Raw genomic sequence first — 20,989 nt, forward strand, 5'->3', positions numbered from 1 at the left:
GAACGCCCTTAAATTCTTACTATTCTCTTTTAAATGTCTTTTTACTGTTGTCAGCATGACTCTTGCAAAAAAACATACATTTTATGTTTAATATACAAACACTAATGTATAAAACATTTTTGAATAAAATGTCATTTTTTGCGACGCATCCGTCCCTTAACGAATCTGCTGATGCACACAGTGTTCGTTGTCATGGGAACACCCCAGCTGAAGATAATAAGGAAATGACTCGCTTTGACAAGTGCATTCCTAACAACTAAATAATGACACACACATGTTCTGTTCACTCCGAAGTCCTCACTAATAAGGGGATTATCACTTTGATTGTAAATAAATAAAACAATTTCCTGTATCATATAAGGTACTGTTTATGCACCGGTTAAATTAAAGTAGCAATTTTGCACGGGGATCTAGGGGCCGTATCAAATCCGTTTTTTTCTTTTTTCCAAAAATTCAGTTTTATTTTTTTCCAAATTCTGTTTTTTCTGTTTTAATTTTTCTGGACTCCATTTACATTTTTCTCAACTACTTAGTTTAATAAAAATGTATTATTCAAAAAGCATTTCTAATTAATTAAAATCACGAAACATACATTTTTTCCATATATTTATTTAGTTTAACAAACATTAGATATTTAGGGCCATTTTAAATGTTTTTTTTTTTCTCACTATATTTTTTTATTGTTACCAAATTCTGTGTTTTAGTAATTAATTTAATTTAATTGTTAATGAATAAAACAAGTTAATCTATTGAAATTTTTTTTTTCTGGTTGTCAAAGGAAAACTTTAATTTAATTATTAAACACATTTTAAATCAACTTTTGCTGCATAACATTTACAGATACCTGTCCATGTCACAATTTTATTTAAGTGTAACGACCCATTTTTTATGACTATATATATACATATAAATGCAAAAATAGGCAACACTTTCTAGTAATCTCCTCATTCACGCCTGTACTCAGGTACTACCTGAAGAACAACATGGAGACGGAGACGCTGTGCTCTGATGAAGACGCTCAGGAGCTCTTGAGGGAGAGTCAGATCGGTCTCCTGCAGCTCAGCACCGTGGAGGTGGCGGCGCAGCTCTCCATGAGAGACTTTGGCCTGTTTCGCAACATCGAGTCCACGGAGTACGTGGACGACCTCTTTAAGCTGGACCCCGGCGGCGGAGGCAGCAGCCACCTGAAGCAGTTCGAGGACGTCATCAACCAGGAGACCTTCTGGGTGGCCACCGAGATCCTGCGCGAGCCCAACGCTCTCAAACGCATGAAGACCGTCAAGCACTTTATCAAGATCGCCCTGCACTGCCGCGAGTGCAAGAACTTCAACTCCATGTTTGCCATCATTAGGCGAGTCTCATAAACTTCTGGGATAATCAGCGATGCTCTACACTGCGCAGTTAATCTTGTATTCGTATCGCGCCTGTACTTGGTTTGTTATAACGTGAGGAACAACAAGCACACAGAACTTAGCTCTTACCTGAAGCCGGCTCAAAAAACAGGAGGTCCTGTAAAATCCTAATCAATTCAGCACAGATTTTCATACCCTCAAATCTTAAACATGTACTCAGTATAAGATTTGGAAATCGTGAACATCACACACTACGAGATATAACTATTTTACCAGACAAAATGTGTCTGGTAGGGCAAAACCAAGGCTAAAATGGCCTTTAAAAACCTGTAATGTGAGCCTGACTTAACTTAAACACCCCTGATTGCCAGTGTGTTCAAGAACTCTACAGATACGACTGTGATTGGCTGCATTGCTCAGTGCTGCGATGCATGTTGGGTCACACTTTGTATTAGGTGGCCTTAACCACTATGTGCTTACATTAAAAAAAATAAGTGCAATGTACTTATTGTGTTCATACTGTATTGCAAAACACTTTTAAGGGGAAATACAGGTAATGCTAGGTGGTATGTGTTGATTTTTAAAAATAAAAGTACATGCATGTATATAATAAGTGCATTGTATCAAATTGTTAATTTAAATGTAAGTACAGAGTAGTTAAGGCCACCTAACGTAAAGTGGGACTGCATGCTATAAATAAAAACCCTTGCAAACACATACATGCTGGACTGAAGCATTTGTAAAATCTGTTTCGCAAATATTATATTTATTTGCATGCAGCCCTCTAACAGGTATTTATAAGTTGCCCACAAGAATATTCATAATGTATAATGTACACGTATTATCAAGTCTCGGTTCCTAAGTGTTTTGAGGTAGTCATCAAAACTTAAAATGCAGCTTTAATCTGTGTTATTTTGCAAATGGTTGAACATCTTTTTTTTGTGTGATCTTCAGCGGTCTGAATCTGGCTCCAGTAGCTCGATTGAGGAGCACGTGGGAGAAACTCCCTAGTAAGTATGAGAAACTCTTCCGGGACCTTCAGGACATCTTCGACCCATCGCGTAACATGGCCAAATACCGCAACATCCTGAGCAGCCAGAGCGTACAGCCTCCCATCATCCCTCTGTTTCCCGTGGTCAAGAAAGACCTCACCTTCCTGCACGAAGGTCAGTGGATCAAGTTCGCCTTCTTCAGTATAACAAAGCTGTGCAGCTTGCTTTTAAATTGTAGTTTGTATCTCATTACGGAATAAACAGTGAAAGTCGTAGCTCGTAAACTGCTTTTTAGATTACTTTTCGATCTGTTTTTAACTTAAAAAAATTGTACATCATCATGAAATAAAATGTATGAACCTCTGTGGGTTGGTGAGTTGATTAAAAAGCTAACAATTAAGTTATAAAAATATCCATTCAATATTATTTAGCCGCTTGAGCATTGCTTTATTTGTTTCATGTCGGTCACCATCATCAGAGAACTGTAAACCTGCTAATTGTTAAAGTATTGGAATATTTACTTCTTTAGAGACATTTTAAGGAGTTTTAAAGTTATTTTAAGGAGTCTGGTGTCTCATTTTTTTCTTGATGATCACGAAAGTAACTAAAATAAAAGTTGGTCATTTTATATTTACCTTTAGTAGCTGTTGATTCTGGAAGGCTGGGCAAAAATATTTCACACCCAGAAGACATTGGGCAGGTTTCTAACTTTTAATAAGCAGAATTATTATTGGTTTGCTAAATTGTCTACATGACATTTGAGAAGCAACAGTACGCTCTGTGAAAAATATGTAGTCTTGTTATCTCTTAAAAAAAAAAAAACAACTAATCTGACTATAATCTGACTAATCTGACTATGATCTAATTACGAATACTTAAATTTTTGGATCCGTTTCTAACCAGCTAGAAAAATACTTTGCACATGTCAGTTCTTGAATCTGTCCTTCATCTCTGATCTTTATCAGGTAACGATTCGAGTGTTGATGGCCTGGTGAATTTCGAAAAGTTACGAATGATCGCCAAGGAGATACGAAACGTGGTGCGCATGACGGCAGCCAACATGGACCCGGCGCTCATGTTCAGACAGAGGTGAAGATCGCAGACATCAACAGCACGAACAGAAACGCTTGTCTCTTAGTGATTCACTGTTGTTATGGGGAAAATCTGTGGGAAATCTTCGACTCGTAAGCGTTGCCATTTCCTGTGCATATGAGAAACGTCGAAGGGCATTTGAAACAAAAGTCTAAACTAAACCGCGCTACTCGTTTGAGCTGTTGAGAAACATTTAAATGCTTAAGATTGCTTTAAATGACTTAAGATTGCTGCGAGATCTAATGAAAAGCATGCAGATTGTGCCCAGAAATCTGTTATAAACCGATCAAACGGCATTGACAGAGAAAACCATAACTCATAACTCATTTCAGGGTTTGTTTGAGCTTCTGAAAGAGGGACATTCAAGCTCTTTTCAGTTACTTTGAGTGCTTCCAGCACGTTAAAGCTCCAAAATGATCCAATTTGAATGTTATTTTTAATGGGATGACCAAAATATACTGCGGCAAACAAAGACTTCCGTAAAAAAAAATATATATTAAAACATCAAATCACCATTATAACCTGTAGATGGCAGCAGAGGAGCAATTACTGCTTTATGAGTCTTTATAAACCAGTAATTGCTCAATTACTGTCATTATCATCATATATTACAGAATAATGACACATGTCTTACGTGTATATTTCACACACACACACACACACACACACACACACACTGGTCCAGTAGCTGTTTATGCAGACCGCTCACTTTTCACAGTCCAGTCAGATAAAACCACATCCTTTTTATGATAAAAAGATGTTTTTATTTAGACGTCACGTGCAGCAGATGTTTTCTCCTCCTCTGATAGGATCAAGTTTAGTTGTTGTGGGTGGTGCTTTCTGTCTTGTCTGAGTGTTTCTCTCTCTCTGTTCACCTGGTTTCTGCCTCTCACGGGCTTTGCTTACAGGAAGAAGAGGTGGAAGAGTTTAGGGTAAGTGTGCTGCATGTCCTGAATGCGTCATGACCTTTAACCTGGACACGCAACTCCTGCGACTCTTCCTTCCTCTCTCTCATCTTCTCCTCTCGCTGATCTTCACGTAACAGATCGTGGTCATCGCTTTTGATGTATTCGTGTATTTTTGCGTTAATGGCACTGAACTGGTTGCATGGCTGCGTCACGCCGCTGTAGTCATCGTTTGCTTAGAGCAGCAAGGTTTAATGTTTCATATTCACTGATGAACGGAGGGACTTTTACAAACAGAGCTCTGCAGATAAACACTACTGTTGGGAATCATTTCAATTTACACAAAATATGCTCAATGTTTGTTCAGAGCTTAAATAATTTTGAAAAAAGGTCTCTACTCACCAAGGCATTTATTTTTATGAAAAAGTGTTACTGTTAAGTATTATTAAATGCAATTGCAATTTTAAGTAACGTTAAAATTTTCATTTTCCTTCAGAAATCATTCTAATATGCTGATTTGCAGCTCAAGAAACATTTATTATGATTATTAATGTTGAAAACAGCTGCCGCCTGTTTTTGTGGAAATCGTGATGCATTTTATTTCAGGATTTTGAAAATATATATTTATAATTTGAAAAAAATTTTTTTATATATTTTTAGTGATGTCAAGCAAAAGTGTACTTAATATATGTTTATACTGTGTGTATTTATTATGTATATATAAATACAAACACATGCATGTATATATGACAAATATTTTATGTTTAAGATTTTAAATCAGAAAAAATGCATGTACATGTAAATATTTATATATGCATATTAATATATATGCTTAAATTTATTTGCGTCCTTGCTGATATATATATATATAAAATATATTTAATTTTATATATATATATTGAATATATACACTAGCGTTCTGGAAGATTAATTTTTTATATATTATTTATATATATATATATATATATATATATATATATATATATATATATATATCAGCAAGTTTTATTTATTCGTGAAACCATTCCACTTTTGTGGATGTTGCTATTTTTTTCTGTTTGTGCCTGTCCTCCCGTTTATCAGTGAAGCTCGCCTCACAGGAATGAAGCCTGGCGTGTCTGTCGCTGTTTTCCTCACTCCTCGTGTGTTTCCTCAGGTCTCTGAGTCAGGGCAGCACCAACTCAAACCTGCTGGACGTTCAGGGCAGTCACAAGAAGCGTGTGAGGCGCAGCTCCCTGCTCAACGCCAAGAAGCTGTACGAGGACGCCCAGATGGCGCGCAAGGTGAAGCAGTACCTGGCCCACCTGGAGGTGGAGACGGACGAGGAGAAGTTTCAGATCATGTCTCTGCAGTGCGAAGCGGCCTACAGCACACGTGTGTACTCTGATATCTGTTTAGTTACTCAGCTTCTTACGTGAAAACAATTCTTTAAAGAAATGTGTGAGCTGGGGGTTTTTGTCACTGTAGCCAGGGATGCGTCTGGTGATCACGCTACACGTAATATAACTAAATAAATATAACTATTAAAAAAGAAATAAATAATAGCAAAATAGTATTATTGCATTTATTCTTTTTTATTATAAAAAATAATAAATAATAGTAATATAGATTAAAATAAAAAGATTTTATATTACAATTAAAAGTACAATGCAATTAGAATTTTCTATAATTTATTGCACTTCATACATATATATTTTTTTTATTTATTTTTATTTTATAAATTTTTTGGACCCTGTACCACAAAACCCGCCCTAAGATTAAATTTTTCAAAACATCTGGGAGCTATTAAATAAACTTTCAATTGATGTATGGTTTGTTAATGTGTTTTTGATACAAATACACCCCAGCGACTTTGGACTGGTGTTGTAAATAAAACGTGAATAATTTCCATGCTTAAAATGAGCGTACTGTACTATATTTTTATTTAAAAAAAACATTTGCATGCCTGACTATAGCCTAGCTTTCAAAGAAGGTATTTGGACTCTTAATAAATGTAGGGTGACCACACACCCCGGCTGGACTTTCTTTTTTCATGCATGCTTTTCCATATGTAACGTCTGTGTGTTTTCCTGCAGTGTCTAAGAACCTGAGCGAGCGGCGCTCCACTAAATCCGACATGTCCCCGGTGTCCATGCGCTCCGGCGCGTCTTCAGCCAAGGCTCAGAACCGAGTGTCTCAGGTGCTGCAGGTTCCTCCCGTCAGCCTGTATCCTCTCCGCAAGAAGAGCCTCGCCAAAGACCTGTCCGCTGCCTTCGGTGCGTGACCCTTTTACATAACAACCAAAAAAAGGCATAACCTGAAGCGTATCGTTATTTGTCCTTTTCATAATAAGAGTCTGCAAAAATGAAGACTATAAAAACATTTACATTTTATTACTAATACAGCAAAGCATTTAATATACAAATGATTAATTTTAATACATACTATATTAAAACGTTATTTTTTATTTGGAATGCCATATACACTTTCTGAGTGTGACTAAGAGTCGCTGTTGTTTTTTTATTATTATTTGTGCAATTTCAAAATCCGCCAGATCATCGCTTTTCATAATTTTTTTTTTTTTTTTTTCTGTTACAAATATCCGTAAGTCTAAAATCACGACGGATGCGCTTTATAAGAAAAGTTACTTATGATATTAGATTAAATAAATAAATAAATAAACATGATTATGTGTCTTAATTACAAAATAAAAGTCACAAATGCATGTTGCTTGTCAAGTTAACGTATCTTGATTTAGGAATGCTTTTATATTTGTAATGGTGTTTTTTTTTTTTGGTGATAATGGCACCTTCTCACCCTCGTTCCTGTTCTATCTGCACTATAACTTTCAAGAAAAGTCGCAAAAATCTAACTAAATGAATGTGAAGCTGGTGGAGCTGGTGCGTACGTCTCCGTTCAGGAAGTGATGTGATGGTTTAGAGTACGGCTCCCTCTGCTGTCTGAACTGAGGCAGCGTCTTCTGTGCTTTTCAGCTCCCAACTCACCTCAGACGCTGAAGAAAGCAGCTGGCGCCGCCGATGAGCCGGGCTTCAAGAGACCCGAAGACACGGCCACCGTCTCGTCCCTGCACTCCAGTCCTACCATCTCCCCGCAGGGATCTCCTCGAAAGGGTACGATCAAATCAAACAAACACGCAGGCGTCCAGTTCCTGCGCTTCAAGAGCTGGTAGCTGTGTTTCACACGTACATTTTAAAGTTATCAAAAGGATTTAAAATCAACGAAAGTAATAGTGTAACTATATTAACATCCATCTTTAGCTTGAGCTCCACGTGTCTTTTTGCTGTCGTAAAGTTAGAAAAAGAAAAATGGATTTTATTGCTAATATTTTAGGATAAACGATTACTGGAAACAATTGATGATCTAGAAATCATTATATTAGAAAAATCAGGCTTTTAAGGAACACTTAATCATCATTATATTGCATTGCGTTATATGTTTTGGCCATCAAACTAAACCTTAAGAAATTACTGGAGATACAGAGCTGATCTTTATGTCTTTTTCAGCTGTGTTTTGTCCCTTTTGGACCAAATTCACTGTGTAAAAGGTAATCGAATCATTTGAAAGCTGAATATTAATAATTTGCTTTCCGTTATCGTATAGTTTGTTAGGAGTTTGCTGTGGCTGGACAGTATTTGGATATCTGAGAGTGCAAAAAAAATCCAAAACTTCCTTTGAATTTGGCCAAAATTTTAATTTTGTTACATGTACAGTGTGACATTTACAAAATATCTTTATAAAACTTTAAAAAAAAAAATAAATTTTGTTACATGTACAGTATGACATTTATAAAATATCTTTATAAAACTTTAAAAAAATAAATAAATTTTGTTACATGTACAGTATGACATTTATAAAATATCTTTATAAAACTTAAAAAAAAAAAAAATTAAATGTTGTTACATGTACAGTATGACATTTATAAAATATATTTATAAAACTTACAAAAAAAAAAAAAAAATTAAATGTTGTTACATGTACAGTATGACATTTACAAAATATCTTTATAAAACTTAAAAATAATAATAATAATTTTGTTATATGTACAGTATGACATTTATAAAATATCTTTATAAAACTTTAAAAAAATAAAAAATTTTTGTTACATGTACAGTATGACATTTACAAAATATCTTTATAATATCGTAATGATATCAATATCCTTTTTGGCATGTATTTTTGGCCCATATAATTGGCTATTGTTTTAAAAATGCCTGCTTATGATTGTTTTTGTTCTCCAGGGTCACATATGAGCCGTAAAGACCTGATATATTAAATATGATAAGACCTTTTTTTAAAAAACGTTTAACTACAACTTCCCATGAAGTAAAGTTCTGCTCCATCTTCAGTGTTTCTGAACTGTCCCCGTCATCCTCTCGCAGCGGGCGGAGCTCCCAGACAGAACTGCGGTCAGCTGAATCTCTCGGGATCGTCCTCGTCTCTGGCCAGCGAGGTCTGCGGCAAGACGGCGGGCGGACGCTCGTACGGCATAGGTGGGGCTTTCCTTCAGAGACAGATCCTCAGGATGACCCGTCAGAGCGGCAGGCAGGAAGAGAGCAGACAGGGACAGGAAGAGACTCGCAAGCGCTTCGGGTCTCCCTTCAGACTCTCGAGGCAGGATGAGCGGCAGGCAGGCAGACACGGGAGGAGGAAAACCGTGTAGTTCAGAGCCTCTGGTCGCTGGTTCGCGGTCAGCCTGTGCTTGTGCGTGACTCGAGATGTTTTGCACAAAAGCAAAGTGTTATTGTTTGACGGAAGGCGAGTGAAAAACGTCAGGATCAGCGGATGTTTTCGTGTGTCGTAGTTCTGCTTGTCTGTAATGATGTGAGCTTTTCAGCGGGGGTATAATAAAGGCCAGTGGTTCTGTGTGGTGCGCAGGCGTAAGAAAACCGGGGCACACTTCATATTAAGTGGGCTTGACTGCTGCGTGCTTACATCAGAAAATAAGTACAGTGTGTTCTGCTGCTTTTGAGGTGGATACGGGCAGGTTTGAGTGTAAGAGATGGGTCTACAGTGTAATTACAGAAATTAATTACAGATGTACTTACGGTATTAAGTTCAATGTATACAGTAAGTGCATTGAACCGTTTAAATGCAAGTCTACCGTAGGTCACCTAATATGAAGTAAATGTAAAGCTAGTGTTAGTAATATTTTGAGATAAAGCAGCTTTGCTTTACTTGATCATGCAGACTTTTTGTTGTTGTTGTTTCTAGATAAATCGGGCTTTTGAGGAACATTTATTGATTCATTTCTCACTCATCGTTGTATTGCATTGCACAGCTTTTGAATCTCCGCTCACGTCCAGTGAGTCTCTGTCTCTCTCTCTCTCTCTCTCTCTCTCTCTCTCTCTCTCTCTCTCTCTCTCTCTCTCTCTCTCGTAGGTTACGCTCTCTTGCCCGCTGGCAGATCTGACCTCTCCGACTCCAGCGAGATCTCGTCCCGCTCCAGCATTGTCAGTAACGGCTCCGTGGACTCAGTGCCCGCAGCACCCGCCGTCAGCGTCTCGTCTGACACGCACGCAAACGCTCCGGCCGACTGCAGTCAGCCTGGACCCAGGTAGAGTATCCCACAACACCTCAGAGGGCCTCGGGCTTCGGCTGGATTCGTGTCTGTGCTGTAATGAGATAGAGTAGACATTCTCAGGGTTTCATTTAAAAGGCTTGCATTAGGTTTAAGGCAGTAGGCTTCGAAATATTAACAAGTGCATGGCATTAAATGTTGCATGCACTGTAAAAACGACTATCTCAGTATTTTTGTCTTGTCTTCCAATACAACATCCTTAAATCAAGATATATTTTCTTGAGATGCAGTTAGAAGATAATTCTTGTTCTCTGAGAAATTTAACAAAATAAAGTGAATGTATGGTTTACCTTTAATTAAGTAGATTTTAAGTAGAATTATTGGTTCATGTTTTAATGGAATCGTGACTTCACTTCGCTCAATTATTTAATATAATGTAAATATTATATATATATATATATATATATATATATATATATATATATATATGAATATTTATATATGTATGAATATTTATATATGTAATATGTAATATATTTATATTTAAATAATAAATAAAATAAATTGGGAATCTGAGAATGCAGAAAAATAATATAAATATTGGGAAAACCAGCTTTAAAGTTGTCCAAATTACGTTGTCTGCAATGCATATTACTAATGAAAAAATATTTTTAATATATTTACAGTAGGAAAGGTAAAAATATCTTCATGGAACACAATCTTTACTTAATATCCTAATGATTTTTGAAGTAAAATAAAAATCTTGACCCATGTATATTACCCCAATAACTTAAGACTGGTTTTATGCTCCAGGGTTACATATATTATGTGAAAGAAAACTTTTAGTTGTGATTAATGCCGTTAGTTTTTCAATTGTGCACAATTTTCCGTAGTTGAATGCAAAGTTTGTTTAGTCGCTGTGTTTTTCTTTCATCTCAGTTCATCTTCGGCGCGACACCCCGCCGCGAGGGAGTCCGGCTTCACGTTCTCCAGCAGCGCCGAGGAGCTGACGGTCCCCGAGCAAATGTCCGTCTCTGAGCTGGCCGACAGCGGCCGCGGGAGCTGGACCTCCTGCTCTAGTAACTCTCACGACAACCTCCAGACCCTTCCGGGCCTGCTCAACCACCGCCACACGCCCATGGGCGGCCCCATCGCCGAGGTGGAGATCGGCCCGAGTTTGCCCGAGGACAGCTGCTCCAGAGACGGATCCGAGCTCAGTCAGTCCAGACAGAGCTGGACGTCCTCCAGCTCCCTGTCGGACACCTACGAGGGCAGCTACGGCACCGTCAAACGCAAGACGCAAGATCAGCAAAGCACAGACGCTTCGTACAAGACGGTCACGTCCAGCACAGAGAAGGGACTGATAGGTGAGCTCCGGCCCTGTGCGTGTGACACCAGCAGCTTGCACCGATGATAAACGTGCAGCTCTTCTGGCTCGCTTGTGTCTTGATGCCTCTAGGACACTTATATCAGTAGAACGATTCACCCGGGACGTCCTGTGCTTCACACAAATAGGGCACAAACTGGTGACCAAGTCAAATATGTGGGCGCTGGCAAAATTGTAAAAAAATTAATGAATATTAATGTTTTCATATTAGGGCTGTGTTTTTAAAGTGTAGCCTGCTCAAATATATATATATATATATATATATATATATATATATATATATATATATATATATATATATATATATATATATATATAAATTTAATTAATACTTTATATTATATAATATAATATTGTTATTATTTTTTTAGACTTTTTTTTGTTATTAACATTATATTTATTATTAAATTGCCCTTAATATGGATTTTGAAAGGATTATATCATAGGAGCCCCAAAAAACAAACACTCGTTTTCTTATAATATGCATTTACTTTTAACTTGTTTGTTCAACGACTCCCAAACGATTTCTTTGAACGATTCATTTTTCCAAACGCCTCCAGTGATTGGTCCGTTGTATTTAAAGCCGTGTTTGTGAGCTTTCATCTAGTGGCGAAGAACGCACCTGCGTTTTCATTCAGAACCAACATGAAAAGATCGACGAGTGGGTTTAACTTTGGACGTCAACATGAAGCGGCTCGGGACTCGTTTTAAAAACGACTCTTTTGAGTGACTCAGAGCCGACAATAACTTCACACGCGGTGCGCGTTCAGATTTAAATCTTTGCAGGATGGTATCATTCACTTAAAGCTGCGTTACACACACCGCATGAAAGATCATTTTCAAAAATCCATGATAGGGGTGCTTTTTAACGAATTCTTAATCAGTTGTCACAGGCGAATGATTAATTAACGGTTGTAAACGAGACTGACCAGTTACTATCTCCGAACTGTGCCCGGTTTGTGTCAAGCGAGGGTTAATGCAGATCTGTGTTGTGATTGGTGCAGCTGTGTCAGTGTCTTAGTGAACGTCTTTTTGATTTACGTACCCCTTTTCATTCATTAATGTTTGCTTTGTGTCTGTGTATGTGTGTCCGTGTGTGTTTTGTTTCTTTCTGTGCCCCCTCCCCTTCATCACCTCACTTCCTGCACCTCTCCGCCTGCTTCCTGCCAGTGTACTGTGTAACGTCACCCTGCAAAGACGATAGGTTCAAAGCGCCGCCCCCGACCCCGCCGGGCTACCAGGGCCTGACGCTGGGCGACGCGCAGGACGGAGGATCCTCGCGGCCGAGCCACGTAAAGCCGCCCGAGTATAGCGTGGCCTTGCAGAGGTGCAAGCTGCGACACAGCCTGGCCGAGCCCTGCCTGTCCAGACCGCCCAGTGTTACTCTCCATTCTCACGCTGATAGTGAGGAGGGTATGTGGTCGAACCCTGCCGGCCAGAGAAACGCGTCCGGCTCGCATTTCACCCCTCAGTCCCAGCAACTCAATGGTATTTTATGCGACGAAAACACGATTTTTCTTTGACTGCATTGCCCTAGATCTGTGACCCTGGACCACAAAACCGGTCATAAGTGTCTGTTTTTTTCAAACTGAATCGCGTAAATCATCTGAAAGCTGAATAAATTAAGTTTTCCGTTGATGGATGTTTGGTTTGCTGGGGTAGGATAATATTTGGCCGAGATGCAACTATTTGAAAAATCTCAATAGCAGTGCATATAACTAAGTAAGGATTACTTTTTCATATATTTATGGTGGGAAATGTACTAAATATCTTCATGCAACATGGTCTTTATTTAATATCGTAATGATTTTTGGCATAAAAAAAGTGTATAACTTTGACCCGTACAAATATATACCCTAGCGACCTAAGGTTTTATGCTACAGGGTCACATAGAAAGGCAGGACACTACATTTGTTTCTCATGCATTGATCAGTTTTTGGATTTTGGGCTATTAGCTTTTTTTATCGTGTTGTTTCATGCAAATGGAAACTCTTTTAACTCTTTCTCCACCAGTGTTTTTTTTTTTTTAAGGCGGCTTTTTTGATCTTTTTCTTAAAACTTTCATGGACCCCAGAAGATTTAGTTGTATTGAATGCAAGAAAGAACAGGTCCTCTACAAGATACAAGCTCTTAATTGTAAAAAACTTGTGGTACCTTCATGCATTTTTTTTACTTTTAAGTGTAAATAGCATCCATCGCTAAGAAAGTCCAAATAGTTATAGATTCTATTTAAACTGTTAAAATAGCAGGTTTTTATGCGCTTATTGCAAAAAGTGGCAATTATCTGCACCTCAGTATTGCAGTACGCTATAAAACGGTATGTAATAATAACGTATTGAGTGTAAATTATTAAATGGATGCCACCTTATTTGGACTGTTTGCACTAAATAGACACTCAGATCACATTGTTGTCAAAGATTAGGTCTGGATCAGATTCAGAACGATGACAAAACACAGATGGAGTCATGGATGTGTAAATTAGCATCATTCATCATTTTGCAAAGTGAAAGTGGAGAAGGTAGCCTGAGCTGAAGTGATTGGCTGGAAGTGGGGCTAATTTGCATATTCGTGACTAAATGAGGTAAGGGTGCAGAGTAACGTTCAAAAAATGTAAATTTGACATCTTTAACATACCTCTATTTCCTTCAGCGGTACTTCTGTTATTATTTTGAAAGTTTTGTTCATATATTATTCACCTACTGCAGCGATATAGAAATGCTTTACAGTGTAAGGGGCCTTTGCATCTACAAACGCACTCAGGAATGGGTTTTAAGTGGCATTTAAACGTTTTTTACATGCGAGATGCTGCAAAAGATGCAAGACAGTCATGCACGTCCATCTAGAGCATGAACATACAAAAGCTATGGAAAAAAGGACATTCTGCGTGAACGAAACGCACAGAGCCGTTCCAGTCCGGCTGAAAGAAGCGCTCGTTGTAGAAAACAGACTTGGGTGTGTACTTACATCGGGGTGAAATGTGGCCTGGTCGTGTTTTGCTTGTAAATGGCTTTGCTGTGGAGTCGGTGTTGATGAAGCGTTCAGCGCAGATGCTTTCGGCTCACTTCCTGTGCCTGTCCCGTGTGTTTCAGATGAGCAGGTCTCTGCCGTCTGATTGGACGCCGGACACTCCAGGTCACGCCGGAGACTCTTCGGGTCTTTGGGGTCGCACCCTCGATCATCGAGACGGACGTCTTCGGCCGCCGACATCTCTCCAGACGCTTCCTTCAGCCGACGTCTTGTTTTCACGCACCTCTCGCATCCGGCACGCGTCGACACACCTCCACGGTACTCCTCTGGTTTGTCTGCGGAGCCGAACGGGCTCTCGCTTTCAGCACCTGGCGTGTTTACACACATTCTCGGTTTACAGCGTTTCTTCTGCCTGCTTTTTTTTTGTACGCAATAAGGACGATGCGTCGTCTGATTTGTACAGTCTCAGCTATTGGACTTGCTGCTCCTGTCGTTGTACATAGTGAGCGAGATCGATACCGCTTGTCAAGGGAAAATATATTTATATGCTAGATGTGCATTTTCATTCCTTGTTAGCTCATGCTCTTTGAACGGGACGTTTTGTATAGAATGCAAATGGTTTAATAGTCGTTGATCTCCGTAAGCAGATAAATACATTTGTACATGAACTTAACCTTAGATGTATAGGGTTGAAATGAAACAAATAAATGTATTATATTAAGGGACATAAACTGGAGTATTACATTTTTATCATTTACTTTACCTGATGCTTTTCTTCTTGTTATTTTTAGTAACGTTGTTTTGCTATGAACAGCATTTTGATTGTATTAATGGAATAAGCATAAAGGGTTTTTTTACTGTATGTTTCGTTGTAAATGAATGTTTCCGATCATGTACAGCTGAGAAGAGAGTCCACTATATAAACTGTATTTTCACTATTTTGTTGAAATAAATCTGGGGTTGTGGCTGCTCCTGTTACCGGGCAGAAGTTACTTGTTGTCTGTTTGGAATGTCGAAGGGCTCTGTGTTACTGGATCGATTGATCCAACGTCAACACAGCTAGCTTAACTTTTGACCTTAGAACACTTAGAATAGTTTCATTATTAATGGACAAATTTAAATGATCCTCCGTTACGGTTGTGCTGGAGTTAGAGCATTTAAAATGATCCAAAATCAATATTTGAGAAAGCACACAACCAGCCAGTGATCAAAACTGTCTCGATTCAAAACGATTAGCTTGAAATTTTTTTTTTTTTTTTTTTTTTTTTTTTTTTTTGAGAGTTTTCGCGGGAAATTCGAGCACGTCACCGCGTCATTACGTCACGTGTGTAAACACAAAGATTGATTTCCGGCTCGCCTCGTTCTCCTGAGGACCCTAGCCGGTTGTAGCCTGTTCTTACAGAAGCCGGAATTATTAAATGTCAAGAAAATTATTTTGACGGCAGACTGTAATCCAGAAAGGGTTATACGAAACGATTCGGGATTACACAATATCTGTGTCGTAAAGAAACCCAGCACAAAGGGAACATAATTAGCCTTTTAGGTTAAAAGAATTTCTTAAATTAAACTACATAATTAAAAACTCTGGCTCATTAACATAACTATCACAAGGTGAGTGATGAGCGCTGAAACAATTAGATTACAACAGGGTCTGAATCCAATTTAAATACTGTGTGTAAAGTGATTCAGGTGAGCGTGTGATCTGTGACGAGCGGTGCAAGGGATGATGGGAAATGCAGTCCAGGTCGAAGATCGCAACATTCTGTGTGGCGCGAGAGTAAATGAAAGACCATGCCCCTCATTAACGTGGATTTATGGTAATATTACTAATAATAATTGTACAGTAAATAAAGCTACAAGCAGCAATTAAGCAATTTAATCATTTTTGAATCGTACACATTTTGGACTGACTAAAATACTGCCCCACTTTTCAAAACCATGTTTCCTGAAGTGGAACGATAGGAAATTTGATATAATATAATATAAAATATATAGTTTGTACATACAAAATTATACTTTATTTTGAACAAGCATGTCATAAGCACATTGGACCAAAAAATAGCAGGATTGTTTTGTTTAAAATTAATTTTCACGCAATGTGCTTCCTTTTAGATGATGGCTCCGCCCTCAGATATGATTGGACATTTGAGAGGTCATGTGATTTTGATTACACGACACCACAGCATTGGCTAACAAATATTTTTACTGGCATTCATGTATTTATGGGGGAGCGACAATAACCCGTGGAATAGAAGTTGTCTTAAGACGAGAACACTTTTTAGTTATCAATGTGATGAATAAATATTTCCGTTTATTGAGCGCAAGCTTTTCCCGTATCCCAAGCTTGCCTGCTGCTCTGGTGACTTCATGTGTTCATGAGTTGTCAAATTTATGAAAATAAATCTAGGAATTACTGGATTTCAAATCATTAAGGTTTGAGGCATTAAAAGCTGTTTTATGGATGGTAACTAATATTATTTAAAAAAATGTTTTAATAAAAATAAATTTCACCAGCACAGGCCACGCAAACCAAAAAAATCAGATTTTCTAGCTGGAGCCTTTTTGTTTGCATATATCATTCCCTGTTTTACACACATCATACATTTCCATGCTATCCAATCCCGTAGCATCTCCCTTCCTTCTGTATTTTCTGTTTGCAGCGTAGGCTATAAGGCCGTATCCAGTCACATGCTAACCCGTATAGTTCACTCTTACTGAAAAACACCTTCCTTGTGTAATTGCCTCGCTCCTCCTACTTTATTAAGTGAAAGCAAACGTTGCTGGCAGCACTGCCACAACACGGAGAGAGAGAAAGTGCACAGAAACGGAGAAAACATGGAAGACGTATCTAGAAAACATGCAAGTGAACGTTCAGGTCAGTTAAACAAAATATGCTTACATCGAACCGAAAAAGACATTTTGTGTGAAGAAACACTTCCGTATTGGTAGTTTACACACAGAACTAGTTGAACTAGTTTTACACTGCCACGGCTACATTAAAGGTAAACACTGGAAGAAAAAGTGCGGCGTTTTGACTTTTTCTCCTTTTCCACTGTCCACCATCTTACATTTAAAAAATAAAAATGAGTTCTGGGTGAAATCTTTTCTCTATTGGCAATAATTTGTTGGCTGTTCAGCATCAGATCAGTAAGATATACTCTCAGCGAAAGTATTTAAAAGGTCAGTTTATTTATTTTTATTTTTATTTAAATTTGTATTTAGACAGACTCACACATGATGATATGGGTTAATGCAAGCAGTGACAAACTAAATGGTGACCGTAAAATGTTCTCAAACACAAGAACAAGGAAATAACCGAACATACGTTCCTTCACCGGCCAGAAATGCACTTTATTTCTTTGCTTAAAGTAAAGTATCTTAAATGTACTCTTAGTTTGTGATAAATTATCCAATTTTAAATAGTCATATAGAAAGAAAGAAATACTTCTCATTGGTCAGCTAAACAAAGGTCACAAAAGAGTTTCTGTTGCTCGCAAATATCAAAACTTGTCGATCTTAAAAATACGGCGTGGTCGAAAAGGCAAGGCCCGAATACCGGCAAACAGGAAAAACCAAGGGTGAGAGAGACTTGTAGTCAACAGGCAATAGTCCAGGGTCAAAATCCAAGAGGGCAATCAGGAACCTGAGGGCAAAACAGGAACAAACAACTAATGCGCTGTTAACATGTGAATATGGGCCCTGAAATGCATTTCGGTCAGCTAATCAAACTGACATGACGTCTTTCGCAGGGTCGGAGGAAACAAGAGATTCAGAGGATCTGAGGATCGTGTTACTGGGACTCTGTGGAGCAGGAAAGAGAGCGACAGCAAACATAATACTGGGCCGAGAGGCATTTAAAGAGAGCGGGAGCAGAGAGAGCGAGATGCAGCGAGGGGAAGTCGAAAACAGAAACGTCTCCATCATCGACACGCCAGGACTCTTCAGCACTCAGCTGACCGATGAAGAGCTAGGGGAGCAGATGAAGAAGAGCCTGCGTCTCTCCCGACCCGGTCCTCACGCGTTCCTGCTCGTCGTCCACCCGGAGACCTTCAGAGAGGAGCGGAGGAGCGCCGTGGAGCGAATTCAGAAGATCTTTGGAGCACGAGTGGTGAAGTTCACAATGGCGCTGTTTATCACAACTGAAACCGATATCAACGAGAGCGGAAACATTAAAGAGCTGCTGGAAAGCTTTGAGCGAAGGTTTCATACGATAAACGGCAAAAATAAACGCGATCCTTACCAGATCGCAGCGCTCTTAAAGAGCATTGACGAGATGGTGAAGAGCAATGGAGGACAAAACTATAGCGAGGAGATCTTCCTAAAGAACGAGGCAATCGAAGAAGAAAAAAGACTGATACAAGAGATGGCCAGAAAAAGTTTGGACTCAAAAGTTGGTAAATATTATTAGATTTTTTCCCGTTATATCTGAAAGATAATGAAAGGTCATGGACTGTGGTATATAATTCCATGACTTTTCAAGTATTAGATATACACTTTTTAAATGAGGTGTCCTCATACATTATGCACTTTTTTTTTTTTTCAAAACGATGCTAACCCAGGTTTTTCTCATGAAAAAAGATTTGAAATTATGTTCAAACCTATTTAATACATTTTTTTCTGTCATATTTAATCTTCTTGAGGAGTAGAGGCCCAACAGTAAGCAAACGCAAAGTTGTTACCATTTTTTTTCTTTACCGCAAAGTTGTTACCGTTTTTTTTTTTTCTTTACTTTACTGCAAAGTTGTTAACGTTTTTTTTCTTTACTGCAAAGTTGTTAACGTTTTTTCTTTACTGCAAAGTTGTTAACGTTTTTTCTTTACCGCAAAAGTTGTTAACGTTTTTTCTTTACCGCAAAGTTGTTAACGTTTTTTTCTTTACTGCAAAGTTGTTACCGTTTTTTTTCTTTACCGCAAAGTTGTTAACGTTTTTTTTCTTTACCGCAAAGTTGTTAACGTTTTTTCTTTACCGCAAAAGTTATTAACGTTTTTTCTTTACGCAAAGTTGTTAACGTTTTTTTTCTTTACCGCAAAGTTGTTAACGTTTTTTTTCTTTACCGAAAAGTTGTTACCGTTTTTTTTTCTTTACCGCAAAGTTGTTAACGTTTTTTTTCTTTACCGCAAAGTTGTTAACGTTTTTTCTTTACCGCAAAAGTTGTTAATGTTTTTTCTTTACCGCAAAGTTGTTAACGTTTTTTTTCTTTACCGCAAAGTTGTTAACGTTTTTTTTCTTTACTGCAAAGTTGTTACCGTTTTTTTTCTTTACCGCAAAGTTGTTAACATTTTTTTTTTTTTACCGCAAAGTTGTTACCATTTTTTAATTAACATCTTAAATTCCTCCGTCTTCCTCAGATTTCAGGATTGTACTGCTGGGTAAAACTGCATCAGGAAAGAGTTCAGCAGGAAACACCATCTTCGGTGACGTGGTGTTTAAGAGTGGCATGTCCTCCAACTCCATCACTAGACGTTGTCAAATGCATCTGTCAGCGAACATCTCGGTGGTCGACACCCCGGGGCTGTTCGATACGTCTACGAGTCCAGAACAGCTGAAAGCCGAAGTGATGAAGTGCGTGTACATGTCCGCTCCTGGTCCTCACGTATTTCTGCTGGTCATGAGGCTGGACGTGAGATACACAGCCGAGGAGAAAAACACGGTGAAATGGATTCGGGAGAACTTTGGAGAAGAAGCTACTCGATACACAATCATTCTGTTCACCAGAGGAGATCAGCTGGAGGAAACTGATGTAGAAGCGTACATCAGTGAAAACAATGATCTCAAGGCTCTCGGTAACGAGAGTGCGGTGACAGGTTTCACTCGTTCAACAACAGAGACTCGAAGAACCGCTCTCAGGTCGCCGAGCTGCTGAAGAAGATTGAGAAGATGGTGCTGGAGAACGGAGGACGGCACTACACTAATGAGATGTATAGAAAAGCCCAGGAAGTAATTGAACGGGAGGCTCGGAATCAGAGAACTAAAGGTTACACTAAAACAGCACTAACGCTAATAGGAGGAGGAGTAGTAGGAGCAGCGGGCGGCGATGGTAGCAGCGGCGGGAGGACCGGGGGTAGCAGGAGCGGTAGCAGGAGCAGAGAGGAGCGGAGCAGCAGGACGCAGGCGAGCAGCAGGAGCAGGAGCAGCAGTCATGGGATTAGTGAAGGCACGCTTCGGACTGTAAAGAAAAGAAAAGTGGGTGAGGAGCACATCACGTTTAAGGCCTTGCTTGTGGTGCTTTACACAGTTCTCCCGCTTCGTTCCTGTCGAATCTCTATCCTTTCCAAATAAACGTCACAAATATTAATGTGCTCTAAATATCAGTGCAGCGCATGCAGATTTAATAAAGGTAGTAAAGGACTTGTCGGTAAATCTATTGCAAGCACGTTTTTGTTAAGGTTTCTTTTTTGTCGTTGTATTGAAGTTCATTTGTCATTGCAATCCTAAAAGGCTTTAACTTCGTTCCTGGTTCCTGTTACCTTACGTCTTCTGCTTTGTAATACAGCTATATTAGAGAAGTGTACAGTTTAGGACACGATCAGAACGACTGTGCTGTAGACACGTGACACACTATACTAAAAAATACTAAAATTATACTATTATCACCGCACCAACAAACGTGAAAAATTCCCCACATGTTAGCATTAGCATGGTCCGTGTAACGTCCCATAAAACAGTTCTCTAAATGCACAGAAACAAAAAATAAAATAATACTAATCTATTGTCATCAGTGTTGACATAGCTTTTTAAATATGATAATGTAATATTGCAGGTGAAGTTCTCTGTGT

The 20,989-nt window shown here is 38.7% G+C and overlaps 1 protein-coding gene, 1 long non-coding RNA gene and 1 pseudogene across 14 annotated transcripts in view; all 3 read left to right on the forward strand.

Moving 5' to 3' along the window:
* The window catches only part of LOC122326357 (rap guanine nucleotide exchange factor 6-like), a 66,916-nt gene extending 52,460 nt beyond the window's left edge, over positions 1-14,456 (forward strand). For 6 of the 13 annotated variants that reach the window (XM_043221178.1, XM_043221180.1, XM_043221179.1 and 3 more), the window contains 12 exons: positions 965-1,351; positions 2,307-2,518; positions 3,310-3,433; positions 4,345-4,368; positions 5,498-5,715; positions 6,417-6,596; positions 7,314-7,451; positions 8,688-8,831; positions 9,721-9,895; positions 10,799-11,226; positions 12,417-12,734; positions 14,336-14,442. In XM_043221178.1, coding sequence (XP_043077113.1) covers positions 965-1,351; positions 2,307-2,518; positions 3,310-3,433; positions 4,345-4,368; positions 5,498-5,715; positions 6,417-6,596; positions 7,314-7,451; positions 8,688-8,831; positions 9,721-9,895; positions 10,799-11,226; positions 12,417-12,734; positions 14,336-14,358 — 2,371 coding nt within the window. In that variant the 3' untranslated portion in view covers positions 14,359-14,442. Of the gene's footprint in view, positions 1-964; positions 1,352-2,306; positions 2,519-3,309; positions 3,434-4,344; positions 4,369-5,497; positions 5,716-6,416; positions 6,597-7,313; positions 7,452-8,687; positions 8,832-9,720; positions 9,896-10,798; positions 11,227-12,416; positions 12,735-14,335 lie in introns of all 13 variants that reach the window. The other 7 variants (XM_043221184.1, XM_043221185.1, XM_043221187.1 and 4 more) reach the window with 5 other exon arrangements.
* Positions 14,457-16,935: 2,479 nt separating this feature from the next.
* LOC122326034 lies at positions 16,936-20,285 on the forward strand (annotated as a pseudogene).
* Positions 20,286-20,341: 56 nt separating this feature from the next.
* LOC122326133 overlaps positions 20,342-20,989 on the forward strand; it is a 9,775-nt gene continuing 9,127 nt past the window's right edge. Inside the window, exon 1 of the long non-coding RNA XR_006247427.1 lies at positions 20,342-20,400. This is a non-coding gene — a long non-coding RNA (uncharacterized LOC122326133). The remainder of the gene's footprint in view (positions 20,401-20,989) is intronic.

This window comes from Puntigrus tetrazona, chromosome 21 (assembly GCF_018831695.1).
Source record: "Puntigrus tetrazona isolate hp1 chromosome 21, ASM1883169v1, whole genome shotgun sequence".
Lineage (NCBI taxonomy): Eukaryota > Metazoa > Chordata > Actinopteri > Cypriniformes > Cyprinidae > Puntigrus > Puntigrus tetrazona.